The sequence below is a fragment of the Aulostomus chinensis genome, chromosome 12 (assembly GCF_037954235.1).
Source record: "Aulostomus chinensis isolate RoL2024-O1b breed Wild chromosome 12, RoL_Achi_v1.0, whole genome shotgun sequence".
In the NCBI taxonomy this organism is placed as follows: Eukaryota; Metazoa; Chordata; class Actinopteri; order Syngnathiformes; family Aulostomidae; genus Aulostomus; species Aulostomus chinensis.
In genome coordinates this window covers 28572959-28595169 of record NC_141331.1, presented here as the reverse complement: position 1 = coordinate 28595169, position 22211 = coordinate 28572959, and the positions used below count along the sequence as shown (strand labels likewise).

At 51.5% G+C, this 22211-nt stretch overlaps 2 protein-coding genes across 2 annotated transcripts in view; both read right to left on the bottom strand.

The window, feature by feature from the left end:
- Positions 1-4281: 4281 nt before the first annotated feature.
- On the bottom strand, positions 4282-16911 carry tfcp2l1 (transcription factor CP2-like 1). Its single transcript, XM_086221043.1, has 15 exons — positions 16521-16911; positions 16089-16237; positions 14986-15059; positions 13603-13708; positions 12822-12928; positions 12593-12745; positions 12406-12516; positions 10988-11085; positions 10772-10823; positions 10573-10666; positions 10048-10138; positions 8630-8706; positions 6116-6258; positions 5352-5403; positions 4282-5273 (listed from the first exon to the last, which is right to left on the bottom strand). Exons 1-15 carry the CDS (start codon positions 16577-16579, stop codon positions 5236-5238), a joined length of 1404 nt encoding a protein of 467 aa, XP_086077169.1. The 5' UTR covers positions 16580-16911; the 3' UTR covers positions 4282-5235.
- Positions 16912-17251: 340 nt separating this feature from the next.
- clasp1a (cytoplasmic linker associated protein 1a) overlaps positions 17252-22211 on the bottom strand; it is a 61475-nt gene continuing 56515 nt past the window's right edge. Inside the window, exons 41-45 of the mRNA XM_086221049.1 lie at positions 21482-21672; positions 21256-21384; positions 20849-21055; positions 20434-20550; positions 17252-19449 (exon numbers count right to left, since the gene is read on the bottom strand). Coding sequence (XP_086077175.1) covers positions 19363-19449; positions 20434-20550; positions 20849-21055; positions 21256-21384; positions 21482-21672 — 731 coding nt within the window. The 3' untranslated portion in view covers positions 17252-19362. The remainder of the gene's footprint in view (positions 19450-20433; positions 20551-20848; positions 21056-21255; positions 21385-21481; positions 21673-22211) is intronic.

Below are 22211 nucleotides of genomic sequence, written 5' to 3'. Positions count from 1 at the left end.
GTGAACATTAATGGAGTGTTTCCTGATCATGTGACCTAGAGGAAGCAGGTACAGGGTGAAGAGGACTGGTCCAAGCACAGACCCTTGTGGAACACCAGAACTGACTGTAGTGGTCTCAGAGGAACCATCATTAACTGGTACCAACTGACATGACCTAGTAAATATGACCTGAACCAGTTTAGTGTGGTTCCTTTAATACCAGTGACAGGTTCCAGTCTCTGTAGAAGGATATGGTGGTCAATGGTACCAAAGCTGCACTGAGATCTAATCAGACCAGCACAGAGACCAGTCCCTCATCTGGTACCAGTAGGGGGTCACTGGTATCTTTGACTAGTTCTGTTTCTGAGCTAGGATGAACCTGGAACCTGACTGAATCCTCCAATCAGCTGTTGCTGTGGAGAAGTCACAGAGCTGTTTAGCAGCTGCTTTCTCCAGAACCTTGGAGAGAAAAGGAAGATGTGATGTTGCTCTGTAGTTGGTAGAACTTCTGGATCCAGGCTTGTTTTTGAGGAGGGTTTAATTCCTGCTACTTTAAAGGACTGAGGGACGGAACCAGATACCAGCGCCACATTGACCATATCTAAGAGGGAGGGGCTAACGAGGGGAGAGAGAGTCTTGGAGCAGCTTAGTTGGGATGGGGTCTTGGAGACAGGTGGAGGTTTAGAGGAGGACATTATTGAACTGAGCTCATGAAGGCTGATGGGAGAAAAACTATCCAAGTGTGTGTCTGGTCCTCCAGCTGCCTCTAAGGTTCTGGGTTCTAGGAGCCATGTTGTCAGCTGATGGCAGCAGGACAAGAAGTTTCTCTCTAATCAGGAGAATTTTGTCATTAAAGAAGTCCATGAACTCTTTGCTGCCCAGGGAAACAGGACTACTTGGTTCAGTAGAGCTGTGGCTCTCTGTCAGTCTGGCTCCAGGACTGAAGAGGAACCTGGGTTGTTCTTGTGTTCCTCTATTCGTGCTGAGTAGTCGGCTGCTCTGGTTCTACCAAGGGCTTTCTTCTAGGTTCTAAGGCCATCTTGCCAGACTCCATGTGACTCCTCCAGTTTGAAGCAGCGCCATCTTCTCTTCAGTTTCTGGTTTCTTGTTGAAGCTGTCAGGTTCCAGAACCGTACCAAGGTGCTTGTTTCCTTGGATTCATAGTTTTCTGTTTTAGTGGGCCAGTAGAGTCCAGAGTTGTTGCTAAGGTGCCTGCTGCTCTATGATAAAAGGATCAGTTTGGGAGGGACTAAGGTGGACAACAGCGCCCTCTGTTACAGTGGGACATGACACTGAATTTCGCACCAATGGAACCACTTCCTTAAATCCAGGTGTGACCTGATCAGACAAACATCTGGAAACTACAGTTTTCCTGAGTGGAGTGTAGCTGATCAGTCCAAATTCCAAAGTGATTGATTGGTGGTCTGATAAAAGCGTTCTGTGGAAACACAACCAGATGTTCAGCTTCAGTTCCACATGTTAGGAGGAGGTGGAGGTGTGGTTGTGACAGTGAGGGGTTCATGGACAGACTGATGGACACCAGTTGAGTCTAGAAGAGAGAGAAATGCAGTACCAGACCGTGGTTATCAACATCCTCATGAATACTGAAGTCTCCTCCAATCATGACTTGATCTGATTTAGAACTAAACTGATAGAAACTCTGAGGATTCAGATCAGAATCCAGAGTCAGGACCAGGAGGACGGTCCTCAATAATCAATCAGAGAGGCTGGAGAGTTTCCAGGCTGGGGGAGACAAACTGAGAATCAGGCTTTCAGAGGAATGGAAACTTCTTCTGGTTTGGGATTTATTACTAAACTGGTGTCAACAATGGCAGCAGCGCCACCTCCTGGGCCAGAGCCTGGAGGAATGTGAGTGTTCCTGTGACTGGAGGAGTGGATTAATTCAGACTAGCATCCTCATCGTCACCAGCCAGGTTTCAGTGAGACTCAGCAGGTCAACACAACTGTCAGGTATCACTTCATTCACTGGTTAAGTTTTCAGCCTCAGAGGGCTGATATTTAATCGTCCTCATCTAATTCTGATATTCTGTTGAGTTAATTTAGTGGTTGAGTTAACTTGGATCAGGTTTTTCTGATTGACTCCTCTACAGTAGAACTGGAGTGAATAAACTGATGTGGTCGGGGGACAGACACAGTTTCTATGGGTATTCCCAGAGACACATATAGAGAGAGAGTTCAGCCAACTCGGGTTTCGAGTGTTCAGAACAATTCTATGATGGGATTGGTTCAGAGGCGGTCACATGTTTTAAGGGCGCCATGCTCGCTACCATTAATCAATATTTACCCAATGCTACACGAAGCAAAGCAAGTATCAGAGATTAATTTTCAACTTTAATAAATTAACAACAATAAACTTCCACAAATAATCAAAGAGGCCAAACTGCACCGCTCATGGCTGCCCAGCAGGAACGGGGCGGGAACAAATGCTTCGTTTTCCCCGTGACACCAAACAGAGGAGGTCATGGGAGCTCAAGGTTGGAGAAACGCTGGACACCAACTGGTTTCTCCCACTTATGGGAGGTTCATGTCAGTTTCTCTCTTTGACTTTGTGAAGAATTGACATTGGAGGAATAAAACAATGTCATCATTTATTCATAGCACGCTCTCAAAAACTCCTAACACCACTTTAGAAATGAACGATGAAGGTTACCAAGCCTTAAACTGGCCTTAAGATGACCTTAAGCTGGCCTTAAGCTAGTGAGCTAGTTATCCAGACTACATGCTTGTAGAATTATTATTTCACTGGATGTCAGAGCTTGTTGTTTGAATGACTGATCTCCACTGGTAATAATTTGGCTATAGAAAGATCTTCATGTGTGTGTATCACACTGGCTGAGCGAATCATTGCAATTCTCCCCTGCAAAACAATCGCAGCCTGCACTGTCTTGAACTTGTCATTTTGAACACGTTATCATTTGATAAAACTGCATGGTTTCCAAGGGAGGACTGGTCTACGAGGATGGTTTTTCATCTGAATCACATTTTGTCTTGGAAGGGTTTATGTGAGTTAATAATACTGGGTTAGTTTGAACTACATCTCAGTCATTATAATTGTTTAAAGTAATTTCAACCTTTTTTCAGCGATGGATGAACTCGGGAGACTAAGGAGAGGTTCAACAGCTTCATGGTTACTTGAGCGGTTGGACTACAACTCATTTTACAGGCTCATTTAAGATGTTTAAGCTAAATACAGGCTGGGTTATTGAAGCGAGGCCTTTTACATCATGACAGAGAGTAACAGTAACGTTTAGAGACTTATCAATGGAGAAGATAAGAGGTTGATATCAACATAGCATATCTGCCCATATAGTTACGTTGTAGAATCATCAGGCGTTGGTGGCCAACATGGCGCCCGTGATTTGAGTGGGCCAACTCTCTCTGTACACGGCTCTGAGGAGGGCCATCCTCACTGTCAGGAACAAATGCACCGTAGCAGGAGCTGGAGAAGGAGACGTACTGGGATTCATGACCTCTCTGGAGAGGAGGGGACACGGTGGACCTCAGTATAGAGGCTGTGCATGTCACACCGTTTAAGCCTGCTATGTTAGCCAATCAGTGTTAGTATTCAGCTTGGGTGCACTGAAACACACACAAACAAACACCTTATAAGAGGACAATCTGTGGTGCAATTGATGGGAAAGAGTTTCATAAACGTGTTTAAGACTGTATCTGGTGGCTCCGAGCATCAGGCTGATGAGCTGCCGGAGGCCTGCTGCTGCTCACCACATCCGCTGGCTTTCGATCATCCAACAATCAGAGCAAAATGAAATGAGTGGATAAGCGCAGGTTCTACTGACTTGAGCTCACTGACTAACATAGGCTCGCTTTCAAAATAATTTCACCTCGTTCAAATGTTACAGCCCAGGTGGATCGAGCAGGCAACATGTCCAGGCTTGGCACAGCCTACTTCCCTGGCGTCAAAACCAGGTATGATGGCAGGTAACCTGATCGCTGGCCAGGTCAGTGTCCGTGGAGCCTTGGTCCTTTGGGCACTCAGCCCCTGAGGGGGTGACACATGGGGGACACTGACATCATTGTGTACCCGCTACAGGCGCTGCCCTCAGGTGGAGCCACGTCTCCTCACGCCACAGTGACTCACCGTCTCCCCTTGAGGAACGCGGTGGGTTATGAGACAGGACCGGTTCTAGCTTGTCCACACACTAACAAATGTCTCTACACAACAGAGGGGAAGTGAGGCGGATTTCAAACAGGCCATCCTTAATTAATCAGACTGACAAATATTGGCTGTGCATTGATCCACACATTTTGATTTCTCCTCAACAAATGTAGCTCTTTATAAAATGTATCAATGGAATGCGCAGGAACTCAAATACACAAACAACTGAACTGAACTGATAAGTGGGGATACATCTGCGATGGTTGGTTGGGAATGTGGACGCCTCGGGTGGAGTCAACCACCTCGGCTGGCTGAAGTCAACCGCAAGAAGGCCGTTCACTGAGAAAGCGATGAAGAATGACCCTTTTGATCCCTCGGCACGTCCACCAGGCTGGGTTTGATGGATGGGAGCAACTTCAACTTTCACATCTGATTCACAAAGAGCTGTCAAGACATCGACTTGGCCTATTCCTCACCTTTGACCCGACAGAGGTTCTGCACAACCTTCTCCTCTTTCCATACTTTCCCTTGTCCCACAGGGTGATGGAGCATGAATCTGGTATGAGTGTCTTCCTGATCTTCACTTCACTTTATTTCTGGACGCTCACTTCCTGCTGTCAGTGTCATCGGGGCCAGCTGAGCACATCTGCTTGATTCGTCTTGTAAGATCTTTCTCACCAACTTTCAAACCAGTGGGTGGATGCTAGCAGCAGTTGCCAACCAGTGAAACCAGTGCAGATGACTTTATTTGGGAAGAAATGCACTCCTACTCATACACACTGTATTTACAGAAACACACGTTCATCCCAGCTGGTCATGGAAACACGGACAGTCGATGACATCATGGCACGATCACACACCTACACACATCTTTGTTCATTTGATGTACAGAGTGTGCAGGAGGGTGTGTGCCCTCATTAACGTGGTCCATTCTTCACCACTAATTAGAGAACTTATCAATCCTGCATCAGAAGTACTGCCTGGACCAGGTACTGCAGGGAAGTACAGGTACTGCAGGGAACTAAACTACAGAGTGGTACTGTGTTGTCCAGACAGAGTTCGAAGCGATCAATATACATGTCCACTGATTCCAGGATGGACCTCCGAGGCGCTGCTGCTCACTTCAACACAACGTTGTAGCCATCAGTTTTCTCATCTGGAAACAGACAACACAGTCAAAAGTACTAGTAATTGTACTGCACAGGCTGGATGGTGAAGTGATACCAGTACTTGCCTCTTATGGTGCTGATGACAAAGCTCGTCTCCTCCTGGAAGTTCTGCACCATCTGCAATGAGAACAGAGACCTTCAGTTTTGAGGACAGACTGACAGCAGCGGCTCAGTGCGGCCCTGGAGGCCGAACCCTCCCCAGGCCTCATGGGAAGTCATTCTCAGGGATCTGGGATCAGTGGAGGGCGCCGACCTGGTCACACGGACCGAGCTGATGGTTGGCAGGAACCACGCCGTTTTCTTAAACAGATCTGGAGCATCTGTGACCTTCCACCAACATTAGTGTGGTTCTCAGCGTCGGTGTGATGAACCCGCTTGGCGGACAACCATTTGTTGAGGGACACATTTGTTGAAGCAATCTGAGAGAAATACGAGTTTTCAGCTACTTGAAGACCCTGAACTGGACCGAAGTGCTGCAGCAACGTCATACTGGTCAGACTGGTGAATCTTTGCTGTGAAAGTGGTTGATTCACACACATCAGGAGATGCTGCTGAGCTGGTCTCCTTGTAGTACTATGTGTAGTATTAGGATTGAAGATTGCTCTCCTGTCACTCCTGGTCCTATGTGGGGACCAGCGGGACCAGCGGGACCACCGGAGGACGACTCCTTCAGGGGAAACAAGCTTGCAGCCTCACTAAGTATAAAGGGAGTTACTGATGTAGATGCAGGAGCTTTGCTCTTTATCTCCTGTCAGCTCTGGTGTCTCCTCTCCTGGAGGGAGGGAGGGAGGTGCTGCAGCCCAGCGGCGAGACTGAGCCTGAGCCTTACCTCATCAGACACTAGGATGTGGATCCCGCCGGGTTTCTCTGTGTAGATGTGTGTGATGAGCTGTGGGGTCACGCTGTAGAAGACGGCGATCTTCTCAGACAGGTCCAGCAGGGTCAGCTCCTCCAGGTACAGAGCATGGTAGACTGCAGAGGACAGGAGAACACATGAGGACCGGGGAGGACGTAGGATGACATGGGGGACAGAAGGACAGATCAGCAAGCTTCCTACAAAACTCCACACGCATCATTTATTTCCAGCATGGCGTCCTCTATCAGCTGTCACAAAGTGAGATTCTTGTCTGTCCTGGTTCTTCCAAAAAGGTCCACAGACAGATCAGGCAGAGCCCCGAAGCCCCGCCTCCCACGAAGGGGAATGGGGGCATTCCAGTGTTGCATCATCCGGCTGGTGAGTCGGATGAGTAGTTTAAAGGAAACTGGGCGTAGAGTTTGAGGGCTCGTGAAGGCTGAGTCATGAACTTGAGGGTGACTGGGATCAGCAGACATCCTTCTGGGTCTGGGACTGCACTGCCAGAGACTGCCAGGTGTGTGATGGACATCATGCTAACCAATCAGAAGTGACCCAGGGCCACTGTGTTTACACCCACCACCAACAACGCCTCGTTGTGTCTGCCAAAAGAAGAAGAAGAAGAAGCAGAGGAACAAGAAGAGGGAGAGGAAGAGGAAGAGGATCTGGCGCGGACACCCAAGTGGTGGCTCATTATTTCCCTCACATGAGGGATCTGTTCTTCAGTCTGGTTTCAGATAATCCAGCTCTGAATGAGCCGTTCTGTGTAACCTGTAGCAGGGGCAGGGCTTCAGGGCTCCGCTACCTTGCCACAGCGTGCAGGGAGAGCAGAGTGGTGTGGACATGAGTCTGAGAGAAACGCCCACAATGACACAAGAAGACGGAGAAACACCAGGAGCTTCGTCAGCTCAGCTGAAGCCACTCCTCAGGAGGCGTTCAGGTACACTGGCGATGGAGGGTCACCTGCAGGGGGTGGAGCCCCACACATGTGGACAGCACAGCCCTGCTCGTGTCCCTGAGCTACGGCTGACATGTACATGCATCACTTTTCTCTGTTGTTCTCATCTTGACATGAGAACACGTCAGACATCAGCTGATGTATCAGCATCGTCCTGCGTCGCCTCCACAGTCGCCAGAGACGCCACACTAACCCGGACACCTGCCCAGGAGGGCCTCACCTCCACTGGCACGCCGGCGTTAACTGAGTGTGTGTGTGCATGAGTGTGTGTTTGTGTTTGTGCGTGTATGCGTGTTTGTGTGTGTGTGCATGAGTGTGTGTTTGTGTGTGTGTGCATGAGTGTGTGAATTTTTCTTTGCGTATGCCTGTGTCTGTGTGTTTGTGCATGTGTGTTTATGTGCATTTGTGCTTGTATTTGTGTGTATGTGTTTATGTGCGTTGGTGTGTGTGCATGTCTGTGTGCAAGCACGTGCATGTGTGTTTGTGTGTGTGCATGTGTGTATGCATGTATGCGTGTATGTATGCATGTGTGTGTATGCATGTCTGTATGCGTGTACGTATGCGTGTGTGTGAGTGTATGTGTATGTGTGTGTTTGTATGCGTGTGTGTGCATGAATGCATGTATGCGTGTGTGTGTGCATGTATGCGTGTATGCATGCATGTGTGTATTGGTGTATGCATGTATGCATATGTGTGTATGTATGCGTGTGTGTGAGTGTATGCGTGTTTGTGTGTGTTTGTATGCGTAAATGCATGTGTATGCATGAATGCGTGTATGCATGTATGCGTGTGTATGCATGAATGTGTGTATGCATGCATGTGTGTATTGGTGTGTGTGTATGCATGTATGTGTATGTGAGTGTATGCGTGTTTGTGTATGTGTGTTTGTATGCATGAATGCATGTATGCGTGTGTGTATGCGTGTGAATGCATGTATGCATGTGTAGGCATGTATGCATGTGAGTATGCATGTATGCGTGTGTATGCATGTATGCGTGTGTATGCATGTATGCGTGTGTGTATGCGTGTATGCGTTTGAATGCATGTATGCGTGTGTATGCATGTGTGCATGTGTGTATGCATGTATGCGTGTGTGTATGCATGAATCATGTATGTGTGTGTATGCATGTATGTGTATATGCATGCATGTGTGTATTAGTGTATGTGTGTATGCATGTATGTGTATGTGTGTATGTACGTGTGTTTTAGTGTATGCGTGTTTGTGTATGTTTGTATGCGTGAATGCATGTGTGTATGCGTGTATGTGTGTATGCATGTATGCATGTGTGTATGTATGTGTGTGTATGCGTGTGTATGTGTATGCATGTATGCGTGTGTATGCATGTATGCGTGTGTGTGTATGTACGTGTGTTTTAGTGTATGCGTGTTTGTGTATGTTTGTATGCGTGAATGCATGTGTGTATGCGTGTATGCATGTATGCATGTGTGTATGTATGTGTGTGTATGCGTGTGTATGTGTATGCATGTATGCGTGTGTATGCATGTATGCGTGTGTGTGTGTGTGTGCTCACCGTCCATCACCCTGGTCCTGGTCTGGTTTCTGTCCTGCTGCTGGCACACATAGATGGTCAGACGAGGTTGAATGGACCTGCAACAGGTGAGCAGCAGTATGACACTCAACATCCTGGTGACCTCCACCCTTCATCCCTCCATCTTCCACCCCTCCACACTTAATCTCTCCATCCTCCATCTCTCCACCCAACTTTCCCTCTAAGTCTCTGCCCCCCCATCCTCCTTCCCCTCCATCCTTACACCGCCACCCCTCTGTCGGTGGAACAAGGGATGGAGGAAGAGGAGGCTGCTGCCCCACTACAGCAGGATGTGTTGTCTTCTTCACACCTCCATCGATCACCGCAGGGTTGGTTCCTACCTGTGAACCTCCATGACGGCGCTGTGACGGCCGAATCGCCACCTCAAGTCTGATAGTGACACTGTTGCCAGGCAACATCGCACTGGGAGATTTCACTGCTTTTCTACCTACCGGCAGGAGAACTAGACCAACAAGAGTACTGGACAGATGCGAGTACTAGACCAGCACAAGTACTGAACCACCACGAGTAGTCGACAAGCACGAGCACTAGACCAACACGAGTACTGAACCACTACGAGTAGTCGACAAGCACAAGTACGAGACCAGCGCAAGTACTGGACCGCCAGGAGGACTGAACCTGCCACGAGTACTAGACAGGCACAAATACAAGACCAGCACGAGTACTGGACCACCACAAGTACTAGAGCAGCATGTGTACTGGACCACCAGTAGTACTAGACCAGCACGTGTACTGGACCACCAGTAGCACTAGACCAGCATGTGTACTGGACCACCAGTGGCACTAGACCAGCACGAGTACTAGACCAGCACAAGTACTGGACCAGCATGAGTACTAGACCGCCCGCCACGAGCACTAGACCAGCACAAGTACTGGACTGGCATGAGTACTAGACAGGTACAAATACTAGACCAGCACGAGTACTGGACCACCACAAGTACTAAACCAGCATGTGTACTGGACCACCAGTCGTACTAGACAGCCAGGAGTACTAGACCACCACGAGTACTAGACCAGCATGCGTACCGTACCAGGGTGTGTACTGGACTGGGACAAGCAATGCACTGGGATGTGTACTGGACCAGGACATGTACTGGACCAGGATGAGTACTGCACTGGGACGTGTACTGGACCGTGACGTGTTCTGGACCGGGACGTGTACTGGACCGGGACAAGTGCTGGACCGGGACGAGTACTGGACCGGGACGTGTACTGGACCGGGGAGTGTACTGGACCGGGCCATGTACTGGACCGGGCCGTGTACTGGACCGGGACGAGTACTGGACCGGGACGTGTACTGGACCGGGCCGTGTACTGGACCGGGCCGTGTACTGGACCAGGGAGTGTACTGGACCACCACAATGACTGGACAAGCTCACCTTCTCTTCATGGTGTTGAAAAGGCGGATCCCATCCGGTGGACCACAGATCTGCATCAGATCCTCCTTAGTCATCCTCAACAGATCAGAACCTGCAACGGCAGCAGATGCCTGTGATCCACATCACCAGAACACAGACCGGCGCCGGTCTTTAGATCCCTCCAGACATGGACGGATCATTCAGGTCCTCATCTCTCATTCGGTTCAGTGTGAGACTTCCTAACACTGTTGTCCCTTGCTGCATCCATCCATCCATCCACCAACAAATCCATCCATCCATCCACCAACAAATCCATCCATCCATCCATCCACCAACAAATCCATCCATCCATCCACCAACAAATCCATCCATCCATCTATCCATCATCCATCCCACCTCTCACACTCGCTTCCTGCTAGCAGCCTCACACAGGTGCTGCTAACCCTTTGATTAGGCCTCATCGGTTACTCCTGTGTTTACTGACGTTCCACTGACTCAGTCCTCAGCCCACCCTAACCTGTCCAGGATCTTAGAGTGATGTGTCACCTGAGAAGCTGGAGAAGAGCCTTGAGAACGGTGAGAACCTGTTGTGGTGCAGCCACTGCTGGGTGTCCTGCGGCGAGGATGACGGCAGGAGGTGCTACGAGTCACAGAGAGGAGGACAGCTTGAAGAGGGAATAGCAGCACCGCAGCCCCCATCTCTGAACAAGTACCAGTAACACTCCCACTGTTCTCTGTTACTCACATCAGAGCAACCAGGTACAAGCAGCTCCCCCTGCTGGTGTGCAGAACAGTTGCTATGGAAACGAAAGAGAGGACAGAGGTGACTGGCGGCATGTCTGGTTCTGTCCGCTGTCTCAACCCTAACATTGTAAGCACAGCCAGTGGAACCAACCATTTGGACCCCTTACAGACTTCAACGTGTCTCCTGAGCTCCCGAACATGATGAAGCTGGACTCACCCCTCTGTGACACTGCCAGGCGTGGGTGAGCTGTGGTACACCGGCGACGGCGTGCTGCTGTGGCCCGTCAGATTCACGCCATCAGGCCAAGGTGAGCACTGAATAAAACCAGGACAAGTTTCCTCAGATCATTCATTCAATGAGCAAGGGAGTCCAGACACCAGCCAGTCTCCCCCCGGGGGCTCGTGAGTCTGAGGCAGCTGCACCTGAACTCCTGGACAGGACCGGAAGGACAGTGTCTCTCCCTCTCAACGAAGCAGGCCTCAGCTCCGTTTTTTCAACTGATGTCGACCTGCAGATGAATCAGGTTCCACTGACTGTCTAGTTTGAATGCCATTTGCTGCTTGGCTGCCCCTCTACTTCCCTTTTCCAAATACATTTCTACTTTTGCCTTTATAGGGACATGCACCTCATCATTGTTAAAGCTAAAGAGACTATTGTGTTGTCCAGGTTGTCTCTGCCTCGTGACAGGCGCCCCTGGGGTTGTTCAGCTCCTGACCACTAAACGAGCACCGAGAGCTGCTGCCAATGGCACTGAGAAAGCTCAGCCCATCTCCTCACCACAGCATCAGAGGTCTCACTGGGACCAGGCTCCCTCGAGACTGAGGTCTAGACACCCGGACCGGCCGGACACACTTCAGCAGGACCTCAAGAGACAAAATCAACTCTGCTGTTGTCCAGTTCCTGCTGGACATGTCAAATACAGCCTCTGCTTCTTTCACAGTGGGCACCACCCCAAGTTCCTAAAGTCAGTGAACCTGAACGCATCTGTCAACATCAGGAAAAGAAACTGTGGCCATGTTGTAACAGGCTGTGACTCATCACTCAGGTGGTCTCCTGGTGCTGGTTGCAGTTTGTCCCTCGAAGCAAAACAACGCATCATTTCCTGCTTCGCTGGGACAGTGCCGGGCTGTAGTGACCTCTCACGTGTCACTGATGCGTGGATGGATCTGAACCCTGTCCATCATTGTTTTATGAGATGTGGTAGTCGTCTCTCAGGAGGACATAGCGCGTTGTGTCAGTGCCACTGCACTGTCGGTATGTACAGACTAACTAACCCAAACCTGGGTCCAGTCTTACTTTGTCAGCTTCAGGGAGTCAGAACACTACTTGTAGCGTGTGTGTGTGTGTGTGTGTGTGTGTGTGGGGGGGGGGGGCATGTTTGTCTCTAGTGGAGTTGGAGGAGCTGCTGAGGCACCGGCTCAGCAGCTCCTCCAAGGACTCATTGACAGACTCTCCTCCATCAGCACAGCAACTCATTAACAGTGCTGCCAGGAGCGGCCGGGGGAGGCTGGCCAATGATCACCAGGCTTCAGCGCAGACGAGACAAATATCCTGATCACACAAAAACACACCATCAATCGTCTCACTGTCACATCACTCCTGACCCACACCAAACGCAGCGGTGACACTCTCACCTCTTTCAGCAGGGTGGTCTCATGGGACAGCTGATACTTGTCTTTGTCTTGAGGCGACTTCTTACTGATCTTCTCTCTGTCCGTCTTCAGTTTACGATCGGCTCCTTTAGGCTTTCAGAGACAGGAGATGTGAAACGAGGAAGCATGTTCTCAAGTTCCACCAGTGAACAGGCGTGTTGCTTCATACCTTGAACACTTTGACCTGGCAGCTGGACGAGTGGATGTGCTCCAAGTATTCCCCGTGATCGTTTGTGCTGAATGTGTCCACCTGGATACGGAAGGGAACACCTTTCTCACCGCCGTGCTTCCTGGGGGTGAACTCGGTGCTGATGCAGTTGACCTGAGGGGGGAAGAGTTGGAGGTCATGACCTACGGACAGCATCCCGTTGCTACAGGGGCAGATCAGGCGTCTGTACCTGGATGAAAACCGAAGCACTCCTGACGGGATCCCAAAGGAACTCAACAGTGTTGAGGTGCTGGGGGTGGGATCGCGGCTCCAGGATCCCCACTGACAGCGGGATGTCTGCAGGCAGGGAGCCAGTCAGTCCACCACTGAACTGTCTTAAGCTTGGTTTGACTTGTAAGGAACTGAAACACCATTTTGCTCCTCCAGAGGCACCAGTGAGTCACCGGCAGTGCATGTTGTCCTCACACAGATGATTTATCTACTGATTGACACCACCAGGTTTGCTTTTTCCTACAGTCACAATTATTGTTATTGCAATGGCGTCGGCAACCGAACCATCAACAGTTTGTTTTAGCGGCTCACACTTTCAACCTATCCAGCAGTTGTTCTTGGGAGAAGGTTCTATACATGTTCATCAGGATCTCTGTGGTTCTTCAGCCAGTGATTCTGAGTCACTGTCGCATGATGGAGCGGCGGCCCAGACCACCTGACTTCCATCAGGTGACCAGTGGCTCCATTGAAACCTCAAGCATTTATGAAGGTGCGAATGAGACGAGACAAGCAGATGCCGGTGAGCTCGTGACCGCGGACACGTCCTGGATTGACCTTCCATACGTTTAACTTCGTATCACATCAAACACTGCGCTTGCAGTGAGACGCAACAGTGTTGCTGCTGTGGAGTTTTGTGAGGAGGGGCCATTTTGGTCTTTTCACGAAGGGGCCTCATGTTGAACATCACGTTTAAGTGAAGAAAGAATACCTGTTGAATGAGAGCTGTGACTCATGCTCACCTACATCCAGGATTCGGTCTCCAGGTCTGTTCCACCTCCAACCCTCCAGCTGCTGGTGCTCCACATACTGCAGCCGGCGGTCATGAAACAGCACACGTATGATGCTCTGTGAACAGGCAGGAGCAGACGTGAGACCGCTGGTGCCAGCAGGGAAGCTGGCCCACGACCCAACAGCTGGGCCGTGGGACAAAGACAAAGGGCTCTTTTCATTTATTCATTCCAGGCGTGAGGGGGCGACTGGTCTCGGCGGACTTCCCCCCTGCCCCACACTCCACTGAGGCTGAAGGTGTCCGGGCGCATTCGAGCATTCACCTCTCCTCACCTGCTGATTTAAACCTGGCACATTTCCTGTCTGCACATCCCATTGAACGTTCCCTTCACTGGAGCCCTGCTGCCCTCAGGAGCCCGTGGGGGCACCCTGGTGCACATGAACACCACAAACAGAGGAGGAGCCGGCAGACACAGGAATGCTCCCATCAAACAGGTGTGTGGGAACCCTGGGCCAAGTCAGGCCCGCATGCCTTCACCCTCAACCTCTGACCGCAGTTGTCAAGTGTCCTTGCTCCAAGGGGAGGGTCCCTGGAGGGGAGGGTCAGCCCCGGGACGCATGACGCTCCCTTTAGGTTGCGTAACCGCTCCCGTGGATACACAGGAATTTTCTCTCCAGTCATTGAGGTTATTTCACACTCCTTCAACATGGACACCTGATAACGCCCACAGCCCCCCACCCCTGCTCGCGCCCCCCCCCACCCCGCTCACGCTCAGATGGATAGAGTTTTACATCTCAGACAAGACCTATACTTTTATTCCTTTCCCATCCCAACTGTCTTGCCAACCCAGCAGCAGATGCACCGTGTTTGCTCAAAGTGAACACAGACAAAAGGACCGGGGGGGGGGGGGGGACTCGTCCGTCGGTGCTTTTGTGAAACCCATGAGTGACACGTGTCGTCAGACAGTTGCAACGCCGCTGTACGTGCCTGCTTGTATGCAAGCTTCACTGGCCAGGTTTAAAGGGACGCGTCATTCTGAGGGTTGGAAGTATGGGAAGGGGGGGTCTGCTTGGACATCAGCTGTCCTGTCCGTGTTAACATTTCAGTCTCTGGCAAAACACGCCTGATGATGGAGGTGCGGCATGGACATAAACACACATGCGTGTTTTCTATTGTGGAAATATAGAAACTCAAGTTATTCCCTGTGAGTCACTCACAATCAGATGAGACGTGTGGGGGAGAGGAAGGGTCAGGGTGATAGTACCAAGACCCCCCCCGCCCCCGCCGCCCTGAAGCTGAGTGGTCGACAGCCAGGAAACAGATACATGATAACAGACAGAGAAGAAGAGAGGAGGTCACATGACAGTCAAAAAACACAAGACCTTCCACCTACCTTCACATATTTGCTGCTTATATCTGTATACTCCACTAGCTTTCTGTTAAGCAAACGGATTTCGTAGGACTGACCTACATTTTAAAAACATTAAAAAAAATCTGATTAAAATTGAAAACTGGGAGTCATTCAATGAGCAGAGAAGGACAGTGATTGAGACTAGGAATCTTTCCAAGGCAACATATCAGCGGCAGCCAGGAGAGACAACGGCCGCCTCACACATGAGCACATGAAGAAGTCGGCTGAGACGCCACGAGGGACAGACAGATGACCTTCATTGTGTCCTAACAAATTACTGAGCAGCAGGAAAGCAGCGGGACAGCTGACGGAGACAAAACAAACCAGGAGAGCCGGTCTGGAGGAGGAGGAGCACGATGGACGTGAGAGAGGAGAAGCTGACAGTCGAACCAACACACATGTAGGAGCTCACGTTGCACAGATCAATCACTGACAATCATCACGTCTGGGAATCTCATGCTGCTTCCTGGAGAGATCCAGGACACGTATGGAGGAAAAAACAGGCCAAAATCATGTGAGAACATCCGTGATTGCCTGTCATCGTTCATGAGATGAGCCACTGTCTCATTTCATTCCCAACAATGGGATCACACTGAACCAACCGATGGACAGTGGTGGACGCACAGAGAACTCATGTTTTCATTGGTCTGAAGGAACCTGGCGCCCCGGCGGCACAGCTGATACAGCAGGTTGGCCTCCATGTTCCATCCATCAAAACGACGGAGAGCTGATGCCTCATGTTGAGATTTTTACAATCAAATACGTCTTTTTGTTATCTGAGCTTAAATTTAGTTGCAAGTCCACTGAGACATGACCTGAAGGAGGCGTGAGGTCAGAGTCCCTCAGTGCCGTCACACAGGAGGGGAACACGGCTCTGAAGCAGCAGCGACTGTGAGGTGAGGATGAGGGCTCCAGTGATGAAGGCCTGTCTTTCCTCCATAGCAGCGACCACTGACACTGAGGGGGCGGTGGTGTTGAGGAGGCTCTCTGGCCTTCACTCACACCTGGAGTTGATGAGCAGGAACATATTTGTGCGATTGGGAGGAGCAGAGAGGATGGCCTGGCTGCTGAGGACACGCGGCTACCTTGGTTCAGATAAGTCAGAGTCTCCTCCTGCTGTTTGATGGCCGGCGAGGTGGCTGCACACAGAACGTACTGGAATGGCGTGCACTTGGCACCCTTTTCTGCCATAACCCTCGCTTCTTCGTTTCTCAAGAAAGGTGCCAGCGCTTCCCTGAAGGAAAACAAAGGGAGGAAAGAGTTGAGCCTGACATCAGAGATGGACTCAGGAGGGAGGGTCCTCGTCCTGTCCCGCCTCGGAGCACAAACACGACCGCGGAAGCTGAGGGTCCTCTCGTATTTGTGTCGATGTGGATTTTGACATGTGAAGAACAAGACACGCTCATGTGCGTCTGGAGTCACGTGACGATCGTCAGTTCCTCTGTGGCACTCAGACTCACACCAGCAGTTTGACAGGTAAGTGCTGGCAACACTCGAGTTTCTGACTCGTGCTTTACCTAATGTACCCAGCCGAGTGCGGGCGGAAGGACTCGGGCTGCGGGTGGCAGAACAGCATCCTGTCCCGGAGCAGAGGTCCTCTGGAGTCCCGGGAGCTCGGGGAGACGTGGAGATGGACGGCGCCGGCGCTGTGCCTGCTGCCCTCCTCAGATTCAGCTCGCTCAGGTTTGCAGCCTCCTTATATGCGCTCCCCTGCTGTACTCAGGACCCTGCCAGCATACAGCGGACGACCTTTGAGAGGCGGAGCGTGCAGACACGTCTCCGGCTGCCTGGACAGCAGCTTGTTGACACGCCCACAGGAAAGCTCCACTTCCCGCTCTGTCGTGTTTGGAGGCGCACGGAGGACAAACAGGAGGCCACACGCAGCTTTCAGAGGACACAGAGACACCGGAAACACCTCATCTTACGTCAGTGATCAACGGTGATGACATGGCAGTAACGTTTCTCAATTCAAACAGGTGGACACTGTGAAAGCCTTGTGGAGGGCGGGGCGGGGCGGGGCGGGGCGGGGCTCACGCTGAGGCAGGACTCTTGAGCTCCTCAGGAGGACCTGAGATACCAAAGTCTGCTCAGGTTAATGTTTAGAGCGAGCAGCTGAGCCCAGCACAGAGGAATGAGTAACACTGCTGCTCAGAGCCCAGACCAAGGTCCGGCACGCAGAGGGGGCCGCTGCAGGAACCAGGACCGAGGACCAGGTGACACATCAGCAGAAGAACCAGGACACGGCCAGATCAACTCGTCCGTTTATTTCTACAGCAAACAGTTTCTTTACATTGTTGCAAATCTATCACAGGTGCAGTTAACAAAAACCTTCTGTACAGGAGCAAATAAAATAAAACATATAAATACAGGTAAGAGGGTTGCACGGCCGACAGGCTGCCTCCAGTTCGTGGGAACAGAAACCTGAGGCTCGTCACACCGCCGCCACCCAGTGAAACTGTCCCGGTTCATGATGCTGAGGACATTTCGGTACCGTTCTGACAAACATGGCTGGAGGGGAGCGTAACACACACGTGAATTTTGTACATTCATTTACTGAAATAAGCAGAATTGGATTCCCTCGATGACATCATCAGTCAGCTCCATACAGACATGGGGCTCCGCCTCTGATGATGTGGGGGGAGGAGCTAGATGTTAGCAGTCAAAGCATGATGAGACAAACCCTATGAAAAAAGGCCTGATCAGATGGAGGGAACTCCTGTAACTACCAGGTGCCTCCCTCAGGTGCGTCAGCCAATCAGCTTGGAGGGCGGTTATGATGCAGGAATCCAACCCTTAAAGCTATTTCATACCGTGTGATACCTTAAATCGAATGCTGAAGTGAGGAATGACGGCGGTGCTGCCAGCTAAATGCACCGCCTCCCTCCTCTACTGAGTCGTGACATCAGCGGTGAGGGGGAGGGTGTCAAGAGCACTTGAGCAGCCAAACACCTGGAGCCTTCAAACCAGCAGAGTGGACGTGCCGCAGCTTTCATGCAAGCTATTTTGCTAACGTGCAAAAACATTTGTTTTGTTCATTATGTGAAAATTTGCGAAGCAGTGGTCAAAAAGAGTATGTACAAAGTACCTTGACTGAAAATCGGAGACGCCGTGGTTACGTGGAGGGAAGTCAGTCTACTGAATTTGCATCATCACAGGTCTGGAACTCACGTGGGTCCGTTTTTCTACACATTCACATTTTTGAGAGTCCAAGAGCTGAACGTCCCAGTTCAGTGATGGGAATGAGGTCCAGTAAAGTCCCCACCTGCTCCTCCCCTTTGTCCCAGCACGGACGCACAGGGCGGCGTCGGCCTCAGCGCACTCGGGCACGAACGGCGACCAACAGCTCCTTGTGTCGACATCCACCAGAGAACTTGAAAGGCAACACAACTGTTGATGGAGCGTCGGCTGACTGGGACTTTCAGTCTGGCTGGAGGGTCCCTGCCTGCAGCTGAAGCTCTCAGCACTGTCAGGATCGCCAGTCGTGCAGCTGGAACGCCGTCTTTGAGCAACGACTCGCCTCACAATGCAAAATCAATTCACTCGTTAACAAGCACGAAGAGCGCTCACTGTAAAGGCTTCTCTGAGAGGAACTTAAAATATGAAGAACAAGACGGCCCTCCTCAGCTCCTGTCACATTCTTCTCTTTATTTCTCTTTTGTTTTTTTCAATCGTCCAAGATTTCTTGTTTTTTTTGATGTTCCCTCAACGGTTGGGCTCACGACCATCACTGGGCCGGCCCAATGACCTCATCACAAACATTTCCTCCAGCTCGGAGTCAACATTTCACTGAACGGTGGAGCGTCTCCTTCCAGCAGGCTGGCGGCCGCAGGACAAACAGGCTGCTGTTGACAGGTGGATGACGAAGTGAGGGGAAGGGAGGAGGAGGAGAGTAAGGGGAAGGGAGGGTTAGGGAGGGGAAGGGAGGGGAAGGGAGGGTTAGGGAGGGGAAGGGAGGGGAAAGGAGGGTTAGGGAGGGGAAGGGAGGGGAAGGGAGGGGAAGGGAGGAGGAGGAGAGTAAGGGGAAGGGAGGGTTAGGGAGGGGAAGGGAGGGGAAGGGAGGGTTAGGGAGGGGAAGGGAGGGGAAAGGAGGGTTAGGGAGGGGAAGGGAGGGGAAGGGAGGGTTAGGGAGGGGAAGGGAGGGGAAGGGAGGGTTAGGGAGGGCAAGGTCTCTCCCTTGGATGAGGCGTTCATGAACGTGACTCCCCAACACGTTTACATTAATCCACATTACATGCAGATGTTCAGAACTCAAGGTAGGGTTGGGGTGGGGGGGTTGAATGGGATGAACGAGCTGCAAGGGAGGAGGGGGGGGCTTGGGGTCGAGAGGAGGAGCTCCAAGCCGGAAGAGGCATCGCTCCCTTAACTGTGAGAGGAGACGTCAGAGGAGCTGCTGCTGTTGCTGTTGGTGGTCTGAGCTCGCTTGATGTACAGGTTCAGTAACTTCATCTGCAGAGGAGGAGAAGGAGGAGAAGAAGAAGGAGGAGGAGGAGGAGAAGGAGGAGAAGGGAGGGGAGGAGGGGGAGGGGAGGAGGAGGAGAAGGGAGGGGAGGAGGGGGAGGAGGAGGAGCAGGGAGGAGGAGGAGGAGGGAGGGGGAGGAGAAGGAGGAGAAGAAGGAGGAGGAGCGGGGAGGAGAAGGACGAGAGTGAAACACAGTTGGACAGAGAGTCAACGGTGCTCCAACAAGTGCTATGCTCTAGTTCTCAGTGTGTACCAGTGTGTGTGTACCGGTGTGTGTGTCCTGGCTGCACCAGTGTGTGTGTACCGGTGTGTGTGTCCTGGCTGCACCAGTGTGTGTGTCCTGGCTGCACCAGTGTGTGTGTACCGGTGTGTGTGTCCTGGCTGCACCAGTGTGTGTGTACCGGTGTGTGTGTCCTGGCTGCACCAGTGTGTGTGTGGCGGCGGCAGTGAGCAGGAGACACATGGACGTCAGTATGTCAGCACGAACACGGTTCGGACAGTAACTCTGAGTACGTCGTCACCATGACAGAGCCCAGCAGCTGGAACATGAATCAGGTTCCAGTCACGTTCCAGAAGGAACCTCTGTGGTGATGTCATGTGGTTACGTGTGGCCTTATTCAGAATTAGGGTTATGATTGGCGTCCATGCAAACGTGGTCAAAGCCTGTGTGTGTGAGCAGGAGCGGATCAACGTGTGTGTGTGTGTGTGTGTGTGTGTGTGTGCATCACTGACGGAGGAGACGACAGATGATGATGTGGCTCCTCATGGAGCAGGTGGAGGGTGGGGGCGGGGCTTCCCTCAGGCCCCAATTACATAACCACAGATACAGGTTGTAGTGGGAGAAGGGCAAATATGGCTTTGTTTTAGAAAGAGCAGGCGGCCTGAGCCGGCTGAGATACCACATGGGAAGATGATAAGACTCCACATCTGTCCAAGACATCTGCAGAGGGAAACCTGGCGGGAGTCGCTACCTTGCTGCCCGTGAGCTGCGCCAGGTGAGGCTTGAGCTCCTCGCCAATCACCGAGTAGATGGCCACGAGACAGAACACGCTGGCCTTGCGAACACTGCTCTCTGTGTTGTCATAGCCCTGCGCGCGCACACACACACACACACGCACACACACACACACACACACGTCAGCAGGCTGGTGGGAGGAGTCGCTCAGAGAGCAGAGTACACGCAAACATTTGCAGGGACAAATAAGGCAAATCATTTCCAGTGTCCAAATATGCACATTGCCCAAATAAGCAGCTGAAGGTTTCTGAGGTGTCCCCAGAATCCCCGGCTGCTGACGCCATGGCGCCACACAATAGTCAGGATGCTTTCTCTCTCTTGGCGTCTCTAACAGGTGTGTGCTCAGGAGCCAGGTGGAGTGTGCCTCACACCTGCAGCAGTCCCGGGATGATGTCCGCCAGCAGCTGCAGGAGGGAGTCCTTGGCGATGCGTTCAATGACTTTGGTCTGCATCTTGATGGCAGCCAGGTTAATGGGGTAGTCAGCCGTCTGCACAATGGGGCAAAGCACCTTGATGCACTGCTCCGGGTGGATGGAGCCGGCCAGCGTGGAGGCCGCCTCCTCTGCCGCCCGCACCACCTACACACGCACAAGGAAGTAGAATGAGCAGGATATTTTCTACATTTCTGAAAGAAATCCAGAAAAATAGTTTGAAAAAAAAGCAATTTTCTACATGACCAAGATAAAACTGCATGATTCAGAAAAGTAACAAAGAGGACAACAAGATTTGGCCCACAGAAAGAGTTTTTGCACTGACTGCCGCCCCCAAAGCTGTGTACCTCCTTGTGAGAGTCCTTGTGAGCCTCCAGCGTCTTCATGATGGTTAACTCAGCGTAGTTCTTGAAGCGGGCCGGCTGGTTCCTCAAGATTTCCTTCAGCACACGCAGGGCCAGGGCCCGGATGGTGTGCTGGTGGAACGTAGGGAAGACCTGTCAGCTAACCCTAACACACACACACACACACACACACACACACACACACACACACACACACACACACACACACCTCTTTATCGCCCAGGGTCTCCAGCAGTAGCAGCAGGATGGTCTTGAAGTGCTCGTCCCACACGGCCAGACTGTCCTCTCTGGTGATCTTCAGCAGCTCCACCAGAGCTCCTTTACGCTCCTCGGAGCGCTCGTTGTGATTGGACAGCTCCTTCAGCAGGTCAGCCACCAGGTCGGAGTGATCCTGACTGACTGTTTGCCAAGAGAGGACAACAGGAAGTTACACTCCATATCACAGCCACTGACTTCCTGCCATGACCCACTGCCGAGTGCTGCCCCGCCACCACCGCATCAGCCCCCGACTACCAGAAACTCAGATTTATCTCCAGAGGAAAAAAAGGCCTTTGACTGAGCAGAAAAACACGCCAGGACGGCCCTGGGTGCGTCAGCACGGCTGAAACCTGGCGCTCACAGCAGGAGACGTCACTCAATCACCCTGCCAGGATTCAGGCGCTCACACAGTTCCTCTGATTGGCCACTCAACTGTCACAAGCTGCTTTGTTCCTTGAGGATGAAAGTGAAGAATAATTGAAGGTGGAAAGAGTTTTGAATAAGAAGCCAGGTTTCTCTCGTTGGTCTGTGGTGATGGGAGGAAGACGACTCATCGCCATGTTCTCACGCTGTTGCCACAGCAACCAACCTGCCTCCTACGACGTGATGCGTTGCTGTGGCTTCCGGTGTAACAGTGAAAGCAGACTGGAGTTGCTTCGACTACCTTCAGCCCACTTTTT

What these genes read in the sequence shown, in the direction of transcription:
- tfcp2l1 (XM_086221043.1), bottom strand. Translation starts at nt 16,579, where the DNA reads ATGCTGTTCTGCCACCCGCAGCCCGAGTCCTTCCGCCCGCACTCGGCT. An exon ending in GTGCTTCGGTTTTCATCCAG is followed by an intron (nt 12,746 to 12,821) that starts GTACAGACGCCT and finishes TTCCCCCCTCAG; the next exon opens with GTCAACTGCATCAGCACCGA. An exon ending in GCTCTTCTCCAGCTTCTCAG is followed by an intron (nt 10,139 to 10,572) that starts GTGACACATCAC and finishes CTGCCGTTGCAG; the next exon opens with GTTCTGATCTGTTGAGGATG.